We start from the raw sequence: 22,718 nt of genomic DNA, 5'->3' as shown, positions 1-22,718 counted from the left end.
ACGCCACTGCTTCATAAACGTATTTATGTATTGATTAAATAATCTTTTTAGCACTAACCTGTGTGCAGTCATTATATATTTACATGCATGGGAGTGCCTGCATGTCTGGCAGTGTGAGGTTTTTTTTTTAATCCTCGCGGCTCATGTTACGAACACACGTGTCTGGACTAAGCCCATCTCTCTTGTGCAGGTGTGTCCCAAGTAAAGCAGCCACTTGATTTTAACTGATTGAGAGTAACAGTCTCAGATCCTAGACCTTTTTTCTTCTTTTTTTTTTTATAATGCCTTCATAGTAACAACCTTCTCATGGTGAAAAGCATCTTATGCATTGGTGGAAAGAGTCCTGAAAATCTGTTCTTAAGTCGAAGTATTGTTACTTGACGGAAATATTACTTAATTACAAGCACTGGTGAAAAAATAAACTTTTGTAGGTAAAAATAAAAAGTATTCTTCTAACTACATAAAATTGTATACTGTAATTAACTTTTAAAGTGACATTTAATGCATTCTCAACAATAATCAAAGTGCTAGTAAAGTGAGACGTTGCAGGTTGGACAACAACAACAGGTTGGAGCATGACTGAAAACACAAAGAAACAACAAGTTTTAGAAGTGAATTCTACTGCTCAAAAAACTTGGTGGTCCAGTTTGATGGGATAAACCTTTCCTGTCCCCGCCTTCCCCTTGCACTGCTACACTAGACACACACTCCCTGACATGGCATGACATGGGTAGTATTAAAAAAACAAAAAGTTACCAAAAGTTACAGACTGCAGCTTTAATGCTTCATAAAAGTCACCTTACCATCACAGTTTGAAATGTCTTCATCTTTGCTTTTTCGATTTTCAGCTCTCAGCACATTTATCTGGAACAAAAGCAGATTTTAGAAAATAAACAAACAATAAAACTCTATAAAATAAGGAAGATTGGTAGATGTTGTAAATAGAGAGATCTACAGGGAGCTACATTAACATATTTAACATCTTTCCTTCTCTGATGACATATTGTGGACATTATATGACATAATAAAATACATTTCTTACATAAAGCCCTTCTAAAGGCTTACTGTTGGTACAAGTGCACAAATCACTCACAGATCTATGGGAATATTTTTCAGGCATTCAAGTCCTATGCAGCAATAGATGACTAGATAGAGAATAAAGTTTTCCAAACCAGTTTTTGGATGCTGTGGTCTTCCATTCTGCCTCGGAGGACCATGATGGCATCCGGACAGCAGCTCCCGGGAACCTGTCGCACTGTCAGGGTCAGAGAGTTTGTGCCAGGACAAAACCTCAGCATGGAGAAGTTGTCTGACCACACGCTGCACACACCTGGTGCAGGGGCAACTGCAGGACCAGGAGAACTAGTGAAGAGAGAGAGGACAAATGCACTATTAGGTTGAATAAAGATTCTCTGCAGTGAGACTCTCAGAGAGAAGAGATTCCCCGTTGAAACAGCCTTAACAGTCATCCTCGTAAGCTTTAATCATTTGTGTGCTTGGTCTGTTCTTACGGTCTGTTCTGTACAACTTGATCTGTGCAGCAGTGAACTGTCATGGAACACTTGGCGCCCACTGAACATACTTTTAAGCGAGCCTCATATTTAGATTTGCAGCTCTGGAATGACAGGTGTCACATTTTTGAAAAACGATTTCCGAGCACCCGAAGCTACTGTGCAGCTCGAGTTCAGATTCCAGCCACTGTCAATGGTTTTAGCTTTGAATTGTTTAGTTTTTGAGAGAATTAAACACTTTCTATCTATTGTTGAACGTTCTTCACTTTTTTTTTTACTCCAAATACAAGTTTGTCCTTTAATCTATTGTCTGAGGATTTTGTACATTAGAACTTTTTAATACAATGCTGTCTTTACATGGCCCAATAATTGGAAATGTAATGTTTCACAGCTGTTTTGCTGCTACATGTTTATATTTACATACATATTCTGAACCGTAAAGAACAAACTGTCCTTTAAAAAATCAAAACATTGTGTCTTCAATAAAGTTTTTGTTGCAGGAAGTAAGTAGGTGGGCTCTCCATCTATTTTCACAGTTACATTTTACACATTCCCAGTTATTATGTAACTACAAGGCTAATACATTCTAAGAATAGTTCACATTAGGTTCAGGGCAGGTTCTCAAATATGAAAAGACCACAGTGCTACTACAATATTTACCTACAATATTTTAAACTGTACAAAAGATTATTTTTCGCTTTTTCATTCTGTTCTTATCTAAGAACAAACCTCAAATAAAAAAATCATTAATGTCAGTCAGTCAGTCATCATCTAACCGCTTTATCCTCCACCAGAGGGTCGCGGGGGGTGCTGTGCCAATCTCAGCTACATCGGGCGATAGGCGGGGTACACCCTGGACAGTTCGCCAGTCCATCGCAGGGCCACACACAGCTAGAGACAAACAACCATTCACTCTCACACTCACTCCTACGGTCAATTTACAGTGTCCAATTTACCTATTCCCCACATTGCATGTTTTTGGACTGTGGGAGGAAGCCGGAGAACCCGGAGAGAACCCACGCACACACGGGGAGAACATGCAAACTCCATGCAGAAAGGCCCTTGTTCCAACCGGGGCTCGAACCCGGGTCTTCTCGCTGCAAGGCGACAGTGCTAACCACTACCCCACCGTGTGAACCCAAAATCATTAATGTAACTTTTATAAACTTAATATATAGAATGTTTCACTTGAGAACAGGCTCAATTAAGACCTAGACAATTGCTTTAGATCATTAATGTTTTTACAGCTCCTCCGTATAATTGGAATAAAACAGCAAGAGCTACACTTAAATAAAAATAGGAGGCTGTGAAAGCCATTAAAGGTTTCTGCCTGAGAAACTGAAAGGAAGCATATTTAAAAGTACTTCATACTTGTGTATTAGAGTTCTCAACGAGTCGGGCCTCAGGTTTCCTTTTTTTCCGCTCAAAAAACACATTTTTTGCAGGTTGTAAATTATATGTTGTTTGTTGTAAATCTGGAGAGGGGCAGACCTGATGCCGCTGCATGAGTAACCCCCGACACTTTGGGCAAGTTAGTGTCATTTTTGGAACCTTCTATGATGCTCAGCGTGACCTGGAGGGGGACAAATATCCCACTCTGCACCTTGTGCTGCTACGGGCAGAACGACTCAGACATCACTGCCAGCAAAATGCCAACAAAGCCCGTTGAGAACTCTATTATGTATACAGAATGCCTGTGTAATGCAGTTGCATTGTCATTATACAGATTGAACAACAGATAGTGTAGTATTGTCGCCTTACGCTGTCAGCACCCTGAACACATCATGCCGTCCGTTCTTCTGAGCCAGCTGCAGCGGTGTGTCTCCCTCCTGATTCGGTAAGGTCACTGCCCTCTGACCTCTCGATTGGTGAATTAAGTAGTGGGAGAGATGGATCAAACCCAAACGCACCGCCAGGTGAAGCAAGGTTTCTTTGAGCTGAATGTCAGCAGCTGCACAGAGATGTAAGAAAATGCATGATGCAAGCAAAAAATAAATCAAATGCAGTAAAAAAAAAGACAAAACAAAGCAGCACACAGCAGTCCTGTGCTCTTCAGGCGAATGAACTTGCTGTTCTAATGTTCTTCCCCCGTTCAAAGCAAAACCCCCTTCACTGTGTGCGGATGTACAGATTGCTGGTTACGTACAGAATGTATGGTATGTGCAGTTTAAGGTCACTGTAAAGGTGCAAGAATGGCATACAGCTCTTGGTTGCATAACATCTACAACATATCAATAATATTACGACCTGGAAAAACTGGATTTGTTTCGCCGAGACAAAACCTGCTGTGAAAGATGTGCTGTTTCTTCACTCATGGACACTGGAGTAGGACAGGGTGTACAAACAGTCCTGATTTCCTGTGACTGTGAAGGATGTTTTAACAGTAACACAAAAAAAAAACTTTCCATATACACATCGAGTAGGCGCGATACCATTATTTTGAGTCCATTACAATACTGATGTCACATCGCGAGTATCTACAAATACAGATATCATGCCAACATAGACTCTATTTACCTAAAAAAACATGCGCTCCAGCTGCGTGGCCGAAATTTACTGCCCTCCGTCATGTCCTTTGCATGACTGTGACGGCAGTCCGTTTACAGCATGTTGTTTGTTCCGTGAAGTATTTGCATCTGACTGATATTGAGTATCATATTGGCTCATCCCCAATACACACAATGTTTTAATGTAAGCATGATGTGAAGCACTGTTGTACTTTATCTGAGGGCCTTCCTGGTGCTTTCATGGTTAAATCCTGGAAACAATGTTAAGTTTTCCCACCAAATTGTCTCTGGCGCCCTGAGTCGAAATGAAATGGCCTGTCACCTCCAAAATGGTGGCGCTAATTGTGACCCAGTTTTCGGCGCTGAACACGCTCCTCATGCAAAGTTCAGCACACAAGAATGTCATTGTCCAATTGACCAGTAAACACTGAGGGACCAGGGGCTGGCAGCTGCTTTGCGTTTGCACCACGCCTGTGTTTTGCATGGACATTTGCTTTTTTCTGCACAAGCCACGCACATATGGTGCAGGCAGGCAGGCAGGCAGGCAAGTAGGTAGGAAGGTATTTTATTCATCCTCTTAAGGAAATTCCAAAACAGACTATTTTTATCGGCTCCAGTCTGTCTATGAAAAACACGTTTTTCTGTCTACAACAGAAAAACACGGCAACAAGCGTCTGTGTGAACTCAAACCTTCTTGTCTCTACACCTTCACCTAGCATGTCCATTATAAGGTAATGCCCTGGCACACTACTTGCATTTCTGAATAATGCTTTGAAATAATGAAACATAAATAACAACTTGAGTTCTGAGGCCAGATGCCAAAAACAACTCTGGCACAGCTGTGGTGTAAAGGAGCGGGAGTGCAGTGCAGAGGGGGATTGTGGGAGTTGATTTAACAGACACGCAGAGCTGCAAGACAACTCTAATCTGATGGAAGAGGAATAATGGCAATAATTGCTCCGTCTCCGAGCACGCTGGCCTCTGCCTGCCTGGCTGGTCTTGAACATCATGTGATAGAAGAGCTGGGCTGTACAGTCTGATCCAATGTTGGCTCTGAAACCTCCTGAACAGCAGAGAACCTTAAAGATTAATATTCTCTGCATGTTGCAGCTTGTTCAAATTACTGTTTCCTAATTACTTATTTACTTTAATTAAATTTCATTAAGTGATATATAGTACATGGACATGTTTTTGGCTCCAATTTGTTCAGGATTTAAAATTGTTCTGGTTGTAGGATTTCTATTATACACTGTAAATAGAGTACTTAGGTATATACCGTACAGTATATATGTTTATGTTTGATAAACATTCACACAGGTGAAAATAGCAAATATGTCATTAGAATAACTTTAATCTAATTAATTAAAACATATCCCTGTGCAATTACGTTGTGGCTTAGACTTGTTAATATTCCTGCAGTTGTGAATAAATGCCATAGCTAAGACGCTTGGTAGTTTGATTGCACAATTTAGCAAGGTAGACTCTCCTTGATGATGAAAATGACAAACAGTACAAAGTTTAATTAATAGAGTACATATAAGGATAAATAGACTAGGGTTGGACTCTACATTTTAGCTGGGTAACATTTCAGGAGCACCTACAAAATCTTGAACCTCTGTGGATGAGGTTATGAGGATACTTCTATAATGAGAATGTAATGAGTTGACAAAGACATAAAACTCTGAAATGCTTTGTTTGATTTACACCAGTTTTGATTGAAGTTTGATAAATGTATACAGCTCAATATGAGTGTATATGTGCAGTGCAGGCTCTTTAATGAAACCTACAATATCACAGCTCATGACTTTCACTCTCACTTCCGAATCATTACCTTCCCTTTGTTGGCTCTGAGTGTTTTTCCACTGCTGAGGGTAATCCATGTTGGCCATAGCCTGGGTGATTTGCTCATCCAGTTGTCGGAGATCGGCTTCATAGCCTCTACTTTCTCTGAGTTGCGCATCATCGTCATCACCCTCATCGCGACGTAACCATCCAGCAGAGAGCTCCTCATCAGCCGACTGCACCCACACCGGAAACCTCTTCAGGACTTCTTGGTAGCTCTGGGGCCCCAGCTGGTCCCTGTGTGCACTCAGGTACTCTGCTGCTGTCTGGGCAACATCACTGACGTATTCAAGAGATGCTTCACCCTCACATGGCTCGACTTGGCCCTCTGTGCAACAGTAGGAAGCAACGGAGGCAACTTCCACAAGGTCATGACCTATGAAAGATGGAACAATCACAATGTTTACTTTGGTCCATTTGGAAATTCACAACCTCACACACCTGGTCATGTGGCCCAGGCGGATTGCCAGACACAGAGAGAGGATGGTTTCCATAAATCGAATTAATTTTAAAAAATAACGACAAATGTAACATTTTAGCCATGAGTCCAAATTAGTGTTTCATCCCCCGAAGAAAGTCGCTTTTCTTCATTTCAGGTGCGCAAAAGACAAAGTTAAGGTGAAAACTGAAAGCAAGTTTTGACGTAGGTTTTCGTTTACAGATCTTAGTCATGTTTTGGCTACAAAGAACCAGCAAGGAACTGAAAGCAGGTAACTGCATCATCATTTTTAAATGTCTCAAATTCTGCCCGTCCACACACAAAACACAACTGGAGCCAGCGGCACTTTCAATTGTCATTGTTTTCAGGGCGTGAAAACAGCAGGCTAGTGTTGACAGCAGGCTTATCAAGGACAGACTTTATGGATTTGTAAAAGACAAAACCCTATGCTGTTAGCTTGATGGGATATAATATGTCTCTAGGGCAGGGGTGTCAAACATACTGCCCGGGGGCCAGAGCTGGCCCGCCAGAGGGTCCAATCCGGCCCACAGGATGAATTTGTTAAAGTTTCACACTACGATTACAATCTAAATCTCTTCCAGATACCTGTGACTAAATGTTTGTTCCTTTATAGAGCCAGTGTGATTTGTAAATAGCACATTTAGGCACGATATTGTTGAAATTGCACTTATATTTCTCAAGAAACTTCATGTTTTGTAAAAATATCCTTCATTAAATGTAAAACAAAGGAGAAAAAAAGCAAGGAGTTCTTGTTGTTCATGGGTTATTATGCTATTATTGTACTATTTTTACGGGTCCGGCCCACTTGAGATCAAATTGTGCTGTATGTGGCCCCTGAACAAAAATGAGTTTGACACCCCTGCTCTAGGGTCACTGATCATTGTCATGGAATTTTGCTGTTGGAGACTGTGAGACAATGACAGGTAAAATAACGAAACCTACCGGGAACTGTGAAGCGAAGCGTGAGCCCATCATCTCCTCTTTTTGCTGTAGTCACATGTGTGAGTCTCGAACCTTGAACGACGATGTAAAACTCTGCATCTTCAGGACCGCTGGCTTGCAGTTTTACACTGGCCTCCACTTGCCCCTGAGATTAGAAAAAGAGAAAAATCGGCTTTTACAACACAACCACAATAGACGTTTCCTCATGAATAGGAGGACTGTTTCAAGGGTAAACCATCACAGATTTCAAATTTAAAATAAAATGTCACTGTCACATTCAAATAGCTCCAGGTAAAGCTGGAAATAATAGTGGGCAGATTCTTTTTTGGAAGCAAAATGTCTTTTTTTGATTGATTTCACAAAGTTCACTTTAATTTGGGTGGAAGACAGAGAGGAAAAAATGAAGAATGAAGAGAGCCACTACTCATTTTCTCACAATGGGGGAGAGTCTGCACCCTACTGAGCGTTCATGATCCATCTCTATAATGAGTTCATTATTTCTGTTCAATCATTGACCTTGTTTCTATTGACCTCATATAAACTCAAAGACCCACATAACTTTAAAGTAAAAGTGAGGAGTGAGTAGAAATGAGCGACGGTAGCTCAGTGATAGAGTGAGTTGTCTTTCAACTGGAAGGTTGCAGGTTTGATCCCCGGCTCTGCTAGTCTATATGCCGATGTGTCCTTGGGCAAGACACTTAACCCCACATCGCTCCTGACAGTTGTACCGGCAGTGTGTAAATGGTATGAAAGATGTGTGATAGAAAATGCACTGCACATAGATGTGTCCTATGAATGCGTGAGTGAATGGGTGAATGGCAAAACTGTAGTGTAAAGACTAGAAATGCACTATATAAATACAGACAATAACCAACTCTTCTTCTTCTGATTATATTTGGTAGTAATGAAGATAAGCTAAGGGAAATGTGTTGGAGTAAATGTAAAAGCTGCTAGAAATATAAAGAAATGAATCATGTGTTTAAGTACACTAACAAAGTATTTGTACTTCACTACATTACAACACCGAAAAGTAGCATTTCGGAATACGTAAGTGAGACTCCTATCAGCAGAAATGACATTCTATGAGATAAAAAAACAACTAATGAATTGCAAAATAATAGAATTTTAAACATATGATATATGAAATGTTTTGTCTGACAGACCCTTTTTTTTAAAGACATAGTCTCACATTAACCAGTGCATGTTGTATTCATGAACAAACAACATGGAGTTTTTGTTGTTCGCAATACAATATATTAAGATGGATGACCGAAAGATAGAAACCACAGGGTTTACTTCAGCTCCTCAGGTCTGTCCTTCCTCCAGAGACTGAACTTTTACAGAGGGTTAGCTCACAGAACACCTTTCAAAAGGGATCACATACTTGAAGTTCCATGCTTGTGCAATCTTATCTTCTGTTTTCTTGTGCTCAGCTTGGGGCTTTATCTTGGGATTTATGGGCCATCCTTAATTCGCTCTGATTGTGAACACTTTCGGAGAAGTCATTCATCACGTTTAAATGTACAGTGCCTACATTTTCTTCACTTAAAAAAAAAAACAAAAAAACTTCTCTGTGTATCAATGTATTCATTCCTGTAACAGTTCATATCACGTAAATATGATGGAACTGAGGCCTACGCAGGTGACAATTACAGTTTTGAGTTTGCACGGATTAAACGTAATCTACATTATTATACATAAGCAGGACTAAGTGTCTATATCCACGCGAGCAGCTCCATGAGGCTGTACTTAAACACAGCAGAGCTTTGAGTTAAATGCTAACCTAAGCATAATAACATTCTCACAGTGATAAGGCATCAATGCTGATGTTCTGATTGAAATGTCTTTACTTTTGTATTATTTTTGCAGCAAACCCTAATAAAAAAGGTTAATTCTTCTAGATTTGGTGACTGAAGAAGTATAAAGTATGTAAGTGTAACTAAAAATAATGGAAAGGTCAATTGACTTCTGTTGATATTTAATTTGTGGTATGATTAAAAAGAAAACAAGGGATTTTCTGGGCAATTCTCTTGGAGTAGCTTCGACATAGGGTAAAGGAGTACATGATGTTACTTTCAAGACATAATTAAAGATCCAGACTTCACCACACAACCTCATTAGGAAAGACCATATGCTCCTGGCAAACCAATCAATCACAGTGTTAATGTAAAGTCTACAGTTCTGTCTCTGGGAATATTTAAAGATTTGCGTATTAAATCCAGTATGAAGTGACTCAGAGGCAGAAATGCATCCATCTCAAGTGTTTCAGAGCGATAAAACAGGTCTGACTCAAACTGCAGCTTCTCAGCTTGTTACTGGCACTAAGTGGTTTGCTGCAGGATCACTTAGCGCACACACCGTTAATGTTATCACTGATTGTTTTTCCACCTAATGAAAAGATAACACGTCGGACATCGGACGCCGTTGTTTGTGCAGCCAGTCCGGATTTCTTACAAGGGATCAAAGAGAATTAGCATTTGGAAAAATAAAAGATTCCCTTTATGTGGCATAATTCCTTCATATTTCAAACGAAATAAAAGCAGTAAGCCATAAAGGACCTTTGGTTTTCCATTTTTCTGCATCGATTTCATGTCAGTTAGCCTTTGTATTGTCACTTGAAGAGCCATATTCTGAAGAATCAATCACATAAAGAAGCTTTATCCATATACTGTATTTGGTATTTTCTCTACATTGTCTCCCAGCAATTAGATTTACAATATGTGTATGATACAAGAACATGTGTGACCACTACGTTCTCATTTCCTTTGATTTTGTTTTCAGTCCTCTGAGGGTGCTGTAGGTCTTGTTTATTTGCCCCACCAGTCTGCAACAGCCTCAGACATTATTGCTTCTCCCCAGCACAATGTGATCAGACAGAATTTGCTTGATCATAACTGTATGGGCTGTGCCTGAGGGAAGGGGAAGGTGGATGGCTGGGAGGTGATAAGATGACAGACTGATGTGATCTATGGCCTTTTCTCTTTGGCGTCATCATGACACAGCCTGATCCAGTAACAATGAAATATTCAGCACCATGTGGTTTGACCTCATGCCTCCCATATGGGCAGTTTTCAGGCAGTCAATCATGATATGTTAATTATGGAACACAAACAAATGAGGAGGTTTCTCACAGATGGCATAGCTTGATACAAATCTACAACTGTGCTATGCAGGATTACCTCAATATGGCACAATAATAGGTGGACATTTCATTTAACGGCGGTTTTAATTAAAAAAACAAATTGGATGATACAACGGAGGCATGATTATGTAATCTACATGTGTTGTTGTCCAACCAGTGGGGAAAAACAACATCAGATCTGCTGCCTGTTGTCTCCAGGAAACCAGCAGCCATCGACTCTACGGCTCTTTGCCACGATCTCCTGAGTACGACGCGTAAGTGACGTCAGGGGACTAAGATCTCTGCCACTGCAACAACAAAAACAGCTCCAATAACAGCGAGTGAGAAGAAAGCTTTGATGTCAGCAGGGACACGCAGTATTCTCTGTTTCAAATTTAACATTTTCACAGTGCAGTTTTAGTCAAGGGACTGGCATGCAGGGCATGTCATTATCATTTGGAACAGGCCAGACCTCATATTATTACAGTTAGTATAAGGCTACAATCAGAGCACCAGCTCTTACTTCATTACTCTTCAGATGTGTCTCGCATGTAAATGTGCCTGTCCTCGTGAACAGCACACAAACACTGTACATGTTTACATTTGTCATCAACAACAACAGAGGCCTCGTATTTGAGGGAGTTATGAAGGATAAGATGTACCTTTATGGATCCGCACAGGGGAAAGTCTGTCTCTGAAACCAGAATTTATGGATGAGATTTAGCTCCATGGCTAGAGCCATGGTTCTCAAACTGTGGTACATGTACCACTAGTGGTACGTGAGCTTCCTCTGGTGGTACTTGTGAGGAAAATCGTAAAAAAACTGCTCTACTGTACATACCAGGGTATGTGATCTGGTGAAAACTTTGCTCGGCCAATTCACACCACTGTATTTTAAACGTTAGCTCAACATTTTCTCAGGTAGTACTTGGTATAAAACGTTTGAGAGTCCCTACTCGAGAGGATGACACTCTCCTCCATTGATGATGTCAACACTACGCATTCATATAGGCAAAAAGCAGCATGGATTCTGGCCACATGTCGGATATATAGTTGATCTAGTAACGTAGACAGAGAGGACACATATCTGATTTGATGATATGCATGGTGTGAGAGTGAATGCTTGTTCGTCTCTATGTGGCCCTCCGATGGACTGGAGGGAACTGTCCAGGGTGTGCCCCGCCTATTGCCCTACGTCAGCTGAGATATATCTGTATAGCGCCGAATCACAACATACATTACCTCAAGGCACTGTACATAGACAACATCATCGAGAGCAGAGAAACTCAACAGTTCACACAATGAGTAAGCACTAGGCATCAGTGGAAAGAAAAGCCAATATCGGCTGATACCGATAATGTGCGGATAATATTGTGCGTCCCTAAAAAAAAACACACAACGGACATGAGCCCCTTCAGCCACAACAGTTAAACATGTAAAAGACACAAGCGAGGAAATCAGTGCAGCAGACTCTCTGTTCTCATAGTCTGCTCAAGCACATACCTCTGATTTAATCTTCTGTGCAAATGAGATACTAATACCCAGTGCACATGTCAGAAAAGGCTGTCAGTAAAAGTGGCAATGACACTTCACATCAAAGAAGGGGGCTGCCGACGATAGATGTATTGTTACATCATAAAATACCGAGGAGAATTTGGTTTCAGTAATAGTTATGAAGCTGAATCTTGGTATTTTCAGTCTGCCGTTAATGACAGACTGTATTATCACTAGGTTGAGGTTTTCTTTTGGTTCCGCTCGTGAAAAGCATGGTACACACAATCGCTACAGCACTTAAAGGAAAAATAAGTCCGAGAAAATATCTCACTGGCATAAAGTGACTGTCTATCAGCATCAAACTGAGCAAACACAGTACAACAAAGGTACAGCTAATCTACCTCCATTTGTGCACACGATTGTGCTTTTCTGAGATAACAGTGGCTGTAAAGAAATAAAAAGCGTCTACTGACTCACTGTAGACCAGGGTTAGGATCAAAGGCTCATAATAATAATAATAATAATAATAACAGAAGCATTAATTCACTCTGATTGTGGACACTTTCGGCAAAGTCATTCATCACGTTTAACAGGTTTTGTTTGTATTATTTGTGGATAGTAAGTAATGAAAATTTTAAATAGTAAAATTAAGAATTCAATTAACAACATCACTTTTTTCCAACCTGGGTCTTTTGTTTATAAATGGCTGTGTGTAGATGAATGCTATTTTCAGAAACTTTTTGAAATGGGTCACCTCTGTAAACAGCCGCAGTATGGTGTCAGTGGCAGGGGGGGCAACTGCTACAGGACATGGCTTTTTTTTATTATTTTGCTGATAAAGGGCTTTCCAGAGCTTTGCAACTGTGCAGCAACTAAATTCTCCCTGCTCTGTCTGTTGCTAAAATAAACAACCACAATGTTTACGACACATGTCGCAATTGCAATTTGATTTATGATCATGTTTTTAAGTCAACTGAACAGATTTAAAACATGTTGAAGCATCGCCACACAAGGCACCATCAAAATATGAACTACTCTATACTCAACATAAAGATAGGAATTACCATGACTTGAACAATCGAAATTAAAGTTTTAACAATGGTTAAAATATGCTGCATAACATGTATCCTGAATTGCAGCCTCCAAACTCCTCTCAACAACTCTTTTTTATCTCACACTCATGTTTCCATCTTTGTCTTAATTCCTGCAACAACAACACGTCTCACAAGGCCTCTTGTTGAGTGAGACTGATGGTGGAAATGCTCCACTGGACAGATTCCAAAAAGAGTTTTCAATTGCAATTTAACATTCTCCTTTAAGACTTTTCCGAGTCATGACAGCCAGGGGAAATCCTTGCTGTCACGACAGTGAGGAAAGGACGAGTGACAAAGAAAGGCAGAGTGGATAGGTCAGGGATTCATCCTTCAACAACATGACCCCAAACATTACAGAACAGAAACATACCACAGTTTTCAATAAAAGAACACTCTCCACTCTCCTGTCTCCAAAATTTAACAAAGCTGGTTTGGCCTGAACTGGTCAGACAAGTGAAAGCAAAGAAAAACTACAAATGCAACACATTTGTGAGACAAACCTCCTACAAACTAAATATGTGATTCTATTATTTAATATTTGACAAAATTAGATTTGAGTGACATAAAAGTGTGTTTTGCTGCTGGATGAGTCAAAATACTTTATTAAATTTAGCCCAACAAGGACATTCCAAAGGTCCTTCCGTGATTTATTTTCAGAAACACTGAAATTGATAAGTTATATAAAGTTAAAGCTTTTGTTGTTGTAATGTTATTATTCTGTCTCTGCTGGGTCTGCATGAACAACATAACTTTATTTGTATAGGCATTCCTTCATTTGAAAAGCAGCTCGTTCAAGCATAACTCTCAGACCTGACTGAGGGAGTGTTTCTGTGTATACAGCAGCAGCGCAGGGGGCAGCATTTATCCCCTCAAAGTTTTTTCTGACCAGTGGAAGTCACTTTTGAAACTTTAAGTGAGTGTTTCTTTGTGTGTTCAGTCCATCTGCCTTGTCATATTACTAATCACTTCCAGCAGCACAGGAATGTCGCCAGGCGACACGAGATCTAAACGCTGCTATACTGAGAAACACAAAGAGACTTGAGTGGAGCTGTTTGCACATGTGCATACATGGCCCACAGGTGCGTTCATACGAGCTATGTTTACGTTACAAATGTCCGCATTCTGAGAAGATTTGTGTTTACAATCCCATTATTTGCATGGACGCTGTATTAAATTGCCTGATTGTGTGCATACGCATGCATCAAGTGTTCAGTTAGAATGGACAATTTTGACATGCGCAGTATTGTCTAATCCTCCAGAAGTAGAATCAGCTTCCATAGTAATCAAACATTGCATGTGCCCTCGCTGTCCGCTATCCATGTCATTTTCCTGCTCTTCCATGGCTGTGACTTTCGTGCCTGTTCATTGTTCTTTATTTTGGAATGAAAATACAGCAGTAACAGAACGGAAGTAGGTCACATTTACGTGGATCAGACACGTGATAGCACCAAACCAGGAAGTCATGATCTGTTTATACGAGCGACGGTCGGCATACTTTCCAGTAGTGGCAATTTCTCACAAGGAGTTTGCTCTCGTTTGTATTTTCTTATATCTTTTGAATGTTTCGGTACTGGCTGGTTGGTTTGCAGCCCAATGCAGAAATGGGCGGATGGTGAAATGAATGTCACGCAGACCCTGGTGGACCTCTGCACACATGTGGACCTGGAAACTATGACCCGGCCCTTAATCAGACTTGTGTGAACTCATTTGAGATCGGTTTGAATGCAACGGACATGTGTTTACATTTTAAAGTCATGCAGTACAGTTTTAAATCCAATAACAGCAGAGTAAACTAAGGTGCTCCAAAACGTTTGAGCAGTCATTCACACACCTGGGCGACAGAATGACTTTGACATGAAGTCCTGCACTGGAGTGCAATAAAAACCTCATTAAACACGGGAACTCGCACACGTTCTGTCTGCAACTGAATGCAGCCATTTATCCATTGATCTGGGCTAACAGTATCTCCTATGGGTCTGACACTATGCTGTACGTGTGGAGGTGCACCATAAAACTTCACCAGGCATGTTACAATAACAGCTTTATGTCACAGCAGTGCACCATGGCTTGCCCACACAAAGGCCGGCATTGAAATCTGGATCTCATTCAGCAGTGAGAGTTGCTCCTGTTGAGCTGTGACCTGAGAGGGTGGAGACGCCACTTCCTCTTAATGGAGAGGTGTATGGGTGTGCGTGAAACAGCCTACAATGACTCACATGCCCGGGTTTTTGGAGCACTCCTCAATCAGTCGTGCAGAAGCAAAGGTTCAGGAGGGAGCCTCCCACACCGTGTCTAAAAGTGGTGACACAGCAAAACATGCCGACACTCTGCTTACCAGAAATCTGGCACCGCTTCAATGACTGGCCCACCCACGATTTCATGCAGACGGGAGAAGAGGGGTGAGAGAGAGAGAGAGAGAGAGAAAGAGAGGGAGAAAGATGGGGGATATGGAGGATAGAAAAGAGAAAGGAGGACAGATGGAAGAAATGAAAGTAACTGCACGAAACGGAGTTTTACGGCGTCAAAAAATGGTTTAAAATAATAATTCAGACACACCTGCACACTTTCCAAAAGAAAAATGTGTATATTTATAAAATCGGGCACGTATAGTCCGTAAAAAGCCATGAAACAAATGAGCTTATACTTTTATTTCTGGCTTCCCTGTTTCCTCTGTGCAGGCTTTTAGAGGGTCTTGTCAGTTGTTGAACAGTCTCTGTAAGGCTGGGCTTCCCCAGGGACTGAAAGCCTCCTGGATTGTGTTTCACCTATGACACAGGGCTTGCCAGTCAACTACTGCACAGACGGAGAATCAGGACTGAGAGAGAAGCAAAAGGGGTGGTTGAAGAGAGGAACATGAGTACTCTAATTCTGGTGAGAACAAAAAAACAAAACAGAATTGGGTTTAAATGTGGGGGACTGGTCCAGAGGAGCATTCACGGTTCATAGATTTCCCCGACCACTCCCAAAAATACCAAAACAGATCCCAGGAGAAAACCACCAGCACACAAGAGAATCATGTGTGTAACATTTGGGGAGGGTTCATTGTATATGTATACATATACATATACATATACATACATATATTAGTGCTGTCAACATTTCGCCTTAATTTTGGCGATTCATTTTAAATAATTAAAAAAAAAAATAACACAGTTAACATTGTTGTTTACTTCCGGTGGCGACTGACCCATAACCTTTGGTCACATGCACAGGCAAACCGAGCCATACTGGTTACAGGACAGTCTACGGTGCAAAGATGGATAAGGACGGACTTATAGTGGAAAGTTTCATTTTAAAAAGTTACCCAAAGGCTTTTTGGACAAAACTAAAGTGTGTGAATGCGCTGTTTCTTTCTCTCCCTCTTCATGTGAGTTTGCATTTGGTCTCTTGCCCTCCCTGACTTGTGTGCGTTTGTGTCCACCAGTGTTTTCTGTGTGTGTTGTATTTCTCTGTGTAAGATGCCTAAAGATGCCTTTTTTGTGATGTTATTGTGTTGCTCCTTCATTCATTCCATTATAAGCTTCAGGTTTATTTTCGCAATTAATCACTGAGGGGACTCTTGGACTTTGTAAGGTTAAAGTAAGTGATTAAAATTGATCAAAAACATAAACATTGTTATTCTGTAGTTGCTTCAGTACTAGGGATTCAACGTGGCCTAAAAGGTGTTTTCAGCGTTGTGAAGGGACAACACCGCAACACTTCTACGTCACTCTTGTGACGTCAGGAAATGACCATGCAAATCGCCAATTAACAGATTTCTTCACCTTTCATTCAGTAGGAAAACTTGATCTGATATTTAATTATCTGACATTTGATTATTAACTTTAATCTTTTTGGATTTAAAAAACCCAGTGTGAGGGTCACTGCAGCCACTGCACCTTTACGTAAAATAAGACAGCACTTACATATAGAGGCACCTCTCTTCTGTTCAACTCCATTTTCTCCCATCCGCCAGATACCTAGAGAGAAAATAGTCACGTTACAATAGAATAATAACAACCAAAACAATTTGACCTTTAACTTTAAGTGCATCTATTTGTGTAGTTTATAATTCTAATTACAGAAGGGACAAATCCAATCCAATATGGACTTAAATTACTTACTGGATGATGATGAACTGATGTCACCATTCCAGAGTCCAAACTAGATTCAAAACGGAGTCATAGTCTGACGTCTTAATGAATTATGATTTCATTATGTACTGATTTCAGTGGGAGTTATGTAGCCGTTAAAAGAAACATTTGAAATTTAAGAACAAACTGGAGCGTGAGCTTGGCAAAGGGACCACTAAACAAAACTCCAGAGAACAGTCATCCAAAGGTAACAACTGGACTTTTCACCTCTGATCCAAGAGGCTTTCTCAGTTCTGAAGGTTGGTGGTGAAAGAGAACAGTTCATCCACTCCAGCTGACACAGAACATCTCACCACTTAACTGCTCAGTCTCATATAACGTTACACAACAACGGCAATGATATTCAACAAAAACAAAGCTCTAGTATCAATATCAATCCAGGTTACAGCCAGTGAGTTGAGCTGTTCTGTTCAGGGAGTAAAGGCTAAATGATGATTATTTGAAAAGACGTAACAACAACAACAGTTGAGGTCATTTGGATGAGTTCAGACGTAAACACCAAATACGATGCTGTGCTCTTACATCCTTTGGGTCACCGTGGTCAGCCACCACCAGCAGTGTCAGAGTCTTCAGGCACAACGCAAAGGACGAGGAAAAAGAAACTGTATCTTCTGCAAAAACCTGATCTTCTGGTGACTTCACTCTCAGCTGTGAATAGTACATGACTTCAAAGCTGCACAGCGGTGTCTGCTCTGCGGGATGCACGGTGTCTAGACCAGGGGCTGGGAAGCTTTTTTTTTCATTTTTATGATGTCCTCTGCAGGCTGTACATAAATACTGAACACATATATCACATTAAACTATACTAGACTATGCGATACAAAGGCATCGGTATTGTGAGGTGTCAGATGGGAGATGGTAGTGGTGGTGATGATGGTGTTTGTAGCCATCAGCCATTTAAAAACTGGTTTTCCCCACAGACTCGAAACCCTGCTTAATTTTTTAGTTCAACCAAAAATCATTATTTGTACTGAAAAGGGTTTTTCATCAGGATTATAACATGTTACTCCTACGTGTGCATTCTTAATACTTTCTGCAGTCATGCACATACTGGCAACTCGGGCTGCAACTAAAGATTATTTTAATAATCGATTAATCTGTCAATTAACCTGGAAATGATAATGTTCTTGTTTTGCCCACGAAGCAAAATTATTGTTTTAATGATTTCTTTGTTATATGGAGCAAAGAAACCAGAAATGTGCTGAAAAAACACTCAAACCAATTATCAAATAGTTGACGGTTAGTTAAGTAATTGATTAATAATACATTTATCGTTGCAGCCCCACTGGCAAAACACTGTTCACATATACTGTTTCCACGGATATTGCACTTCCTTGTGTGTATATATACTTACTTACTTTTTCCTTGTGATCAGGTGGCGGCACAGAGAAAGAATTTCCCTGCAGAGATAACGTGGTATTTTTTGCACATGACAATAAAGCCTTAGAATCCTTTGAATCTTATTTAGCCAAAAAGCTGTAAAAAAAAGAATCTGCTAGAGAAGTCTTCTTATTCTCGCCTCTCATGTTGCTCATCAGACTGTTACCAGAGATGAGAATAAGATGTATTGGCACGGAAATATTGTCTACAGGGAAAGTCCCAAGTTAATGGGCCACTGGTTCCGAACTTGCCCCATCACTGACCTTCTAGAAGCCACTTCAGAGCACTTTCATTCATTAGTGTTGTACGTGGTTGTTTTGTTGAGTGGGATTTTTGACAGCCTCTTTGAACACATAAAACCTAAATGAACAATCTGGAGGTACGAGATTCTCCACCACTGGTCTGAACACTCATCTGCATGGGCTGTATTGTTGTGTAATTACACTGAGCCTGTTGCATTTGTCAGATAATAGCTTACATTGACAGCATAGGGATAAAAACTAAAGATAGTTCATGGTTATATTTTTTGATACAAAATGGACACTATTAAACTTATCAATATCCAAATATATTATAATTTTTATAAAGTGGGAGAGAGTATAGGCATGTCATGCTTCAAAAAACTGACTGGTTTATATTTGATGCTGGTCATTACTGTTGTTCAAATATCCCATAAAAGGTGACCACGAATGTATGATGGACACTTTCCTTTTTCTCTGACTTAAAACTGTAATAGTCGGGGGCACAATCCTCTGAATCTGGGTCAACATCCTTTTATATTATTTGATGAAAATGAGCCTGTGAAGTGACACAACAGGCCAACAACAGGAACAGGATTTGGTGTCTTAAGTGTAAATCCAGTCCTATTACAGTAATACACTGACTGATACTGTCCTCTGGGATTATCTAATGTCACTGTCATGTTTGTGTGCTGTAATATTAACATTTTATTGATACATGAGTGCAGTGCCACAGGCCAGGGCGTCTTATACCTTGTTGTAAGCCTAATCATAACAATGGGTCTTTGGGGTTCTTTCTTCCATGTGCAGTTGGAGCAGGAACATGTCATAGTGTTGAGTAAACATTGTCCTTGCTTTGCAGGTTGCGACCTATTAGGTCAACAAAACGTGAATATTTTGGCAGCTGTTTGTTTACGTAAGGTTTAAAGACATAATCCCAATCCACATATTGAAGGACAGTGAGAACATCCATCTAGATTTGAGATTCCTGCAGCTCATCTGTGAGCAAAACTGAATGTAATGTGATCAGAAAACGCTAACAAAACACTGTGCATGCAAAGATGTGTCTGTAAGCCACGATTAAGGGTTGAGCTTTTCTACTATGTCACTGTCATTGTCCTCGGCCTGACATTAGCCTTTGACATGTTCAGTCAGTGTGAATAAGAAACCTGAGCTGGCTGTTGGCCACGCACTCTAAAACAGGGCGTGAGAAAAGAGATTAAACATAAACAAGAGAACACATGCTATCAAAAATGATTTTGACTTCTGTTAATGTGAGGCAAATACTTTTCAGACACCATCAACTTGATGACTTGATGTCTAGAGTTTTTTTTTAGGTGACGCATGATTAAATAATCTAATTTATCTCACATGACATGCTGCAATTAGTTATTGAGTTAGGGTGGGAGGGGGTTGTTATATAAAAATGGATATTTTTCTGCTTTTAGCTTCATTTATGTAAAAAAAAGAATCTGTTACACACACTCTTGTATGTGAGGCATGGAGATAAATGTGGAACCAGTGTTTCTTATTACCTCTCACAAGAATGTGTTCAACGCAATGATGACTAATCACAGTCACAGTCAGTCACCATGACATCAAGTGCTGCAAAGGTGTTTCCTGCTGACTCCTTAATAATTGTATGATTACAGTAACATAGAGATATTGTCTCCTATTGTGGATACAGTTTTTAGTGCAACGAAAACTAATGGAAAACATTGGAAAATATGGAAATAACCAAAATCAGCTGCTTAAAATCTGGATACAGTTTACGATATCTTAAGAAGATGTTCACCACTTTTTCTCAACACTGAACAGTGTTTTTCGAATGGAAACTTGGAAACTGTTTTTCCCTCCCAACCAAAGTCCATACGAAAAAATTGCGATTTTACATCACCGCACACACGAGTTTCTGATTTACTGCAGCCTCCATCACTGAGTTCAAATATATCATCTTGTGACTTTGACGTTTGAAATCCTTAATTCTGTTTTACGTAAGTGACACAAACTCACCAGATGAAGTGACAGTAGACCAGCAGTTCCCGTTTAAACACAAGTTAAAAACGATGATTTTCTCTTTGGATTTTTGGTGCAGGAGAGTGAGCAGTTCAGAGACTTCAGTTTGCAGACGCAAAAGACTGTCCATCAGTGAGGTAAAGCTGTGAATATATTCTTAAAGTATAATAGACAGATTTTATTCAGTCGGCCTTTTGTTAAGAGGCTTAAATCTGTTTTTCTCTGACTCTACTGGCAGCTATGTTAACATTGAGACCAAGTGTCCAGGTCCCAGGCTGGTTCTCAGAAATTGTGGCGTGCTTAACGAAGTCAATACCTCATACAATAAAAAATAAATTAATAATAAATATATATATATATATATATATATATATATATATATATATATATATATATGTATATATATATATATATATATATATATATATATATATATATATGTATATATACACATGTATAGCACTGATTGATAACTTTACACAACTGGGACTCGACTGTCAACACTCAAACATATCCCACAGAAACAATACAGCTGTCTTTCCCAAACATTTTACACGGAGACCCAAATTTAAAACTAGCAACAACAGTAAAGTTGTACGTAAAATTACTTTTCTGACTGTTTTTAACACCTACTATTATTTGAATGGAGAGACCAGAGATTTCCTGTTTGATTAGTGACAACTTCATGTTTGGCATGTATAAAATAGGGTTTTCTTCATGTGACCCATCGTTGGGCTCATACCTACAAAACTGTGCTGCCTTCACTCATGTATCACACTATCAAATCCAGTCAGTGAAACAAATAAAAGTAACACAGTCGTGAAATGAAGTGACCACAGCACAGACACAGAGCACAGTTTGATAGAACAACAGACACTGAAACACCTCCAAACGCCACACAACACAGACTTTTTCCACGCTTTACCTGTGAACCTGAACGCACCAGCGGTGTTTGACCACATATACACTGAAGACAAAACGAAGCAACAGAAAACGAGGAGCAAGAAAACATAAACACAGTCGCGATAATGTCGCTTTAGATTGATTTTCTCACACATCTCTACTGAACCTGTGTAAAGCTGTAGTTTACAGTTGTCAGCGTGTTGCCATTACCTGCTGCCGCTTCTCTCTCCTCTCCTCTCCGCACTCGGGGAAACTCGGAACCGATGAAAACGACTCTCTGCCTTCAAAAACTTTTCTCTGTAGTTCGATTCGCTTTCGCGATGGAGCTAATAACGCTTATTACACCTTTGTTACACATTACTATCGCGTCGCTCAGCTTCATCAGCCTCCTCCTCCTCCTCCTCTTCCTCACAACAGCTACAGGACTCAGTCAGTCTGTTGCTGTTGCTGGGAGTCGGTTCGCAGGTGTCGCCAGAGTCGTTTCCCCTGTTTTTTTCCCTTCTTCTTCTTCTTCTTCGTCTCTCTCCAGCGGCCTGCTCTGCTTGTCCAGCCCCCTCGCTCGCACACACGCACACATAGGACCTCCCATTCAGTACTGCTACAAACGTGCTGCAAAAACAAAAATGTCAAAACATCATGAGTTTAATATGAGTTTTTTATGAACATGACATAAAAGATGCAAAGGGGATTATTATACCAATGGGCAGTGCCGGCCCAAGATTTCATGGGGCCCTAAGCAGAACTTGATTTGGGGGCCCTCCCACCACCTCAGCACATGATACAAATGTAATACTATACATTGCAATAGTTAAAGTTGTTACTTACACCAAACCACGCTTGTTATTTGCACTTTCGTTTTCAAAGTGAAACATTAAGTGTGGTGATACTGAACCTGAATTAAACAAGTAAACCAGTTTAATGACTTTGGTTTTTAAAAGAGATATGCAAATGTGCACTTACCGCATGTTCATCAGGGTTCAACTGCAAAATAAAACCAGATAACTTGAGATAAACACGATTTAGATATATACGAAGGAGTTTTAGGGCCAGCCAAAAAAAAAATCCGACACAAGGGG

At 40.2% G+C, this 22,718-nt stretch overlaps 1 protein-coding gene across 4 annotated transcripts in view; it reads right to left on the bottom strand.

The window, feature by feature from the left end:
- The window catches only part of arhgef28a (Rho guanine nucleotide exchange factor (GEF) 28a), a 53,092-nt gene extending 30,915 nt beyond the window's left edge, over positions 1 to 22,177 (bottom strand). For 2 of the 4 annotated variants that reach the window (XM_044011971.1, XM_044011972.1), the window contains exons 1-7: positions 21,853 to 22,177; positions 16,877 to 16,930; positions 7,263 to 7,407; positions 5,850 to 6,236; positions 3,273 to 3,462; positions 1,173 to 1,362; positions 804 to 864 (exon numbers count right to left, since the gene is read on the bottom strand). In XM_044011971.1, coding sequence (XP_043867906.1) covers positions 804 to 864; positions 1,173 to 1,362; positions 3,273 to 3,462; positions 5,850 to 6,236; positions 7,263 to 7,407; positions 16,877 to 16,909 — 1,006 coding nt within the window. In that variant the 5' untranslated portion in view covers positions 16,910 to 16,930; positions 21,853 to 22,177. The remainder of the gene's footprint in view (positions 1 to 803; positions 865 to 1,172; positions 1,363 to 3,272; positions 3,463 to 5,849; positions 6,237 to 7,262; positions 7,408 to 16,876; positions 16,931 to 21,852) is intronic. The other 2 variants (XM_044011974.1, XM_044011975.1) reach the window with 1 other exon arrangement.
- Positions 22,178 to 22,718: the final 541 nt, after the last annotated feature.

The sequence above is a fragment of the Solea senegalensis genome, linkage group LG21 (assembly GCF_019176455.1).
Source record: "Solea senegalensis isolate Sse05_10M linkage group LG21, IFAPA_SoseM_1, whole genome shotgun sequence".
Taxonomy (NCBI): Eukaryota; Metazoa; Chordata; class Actinopteri; order Pleuronectiformes; family Soleidae; genus Solea; species Solea senegalensis.
Note: the sequence above shows the minus strand (reverse complement) of the source record. Positions and strands in the feature narration are given on the sequence as shown.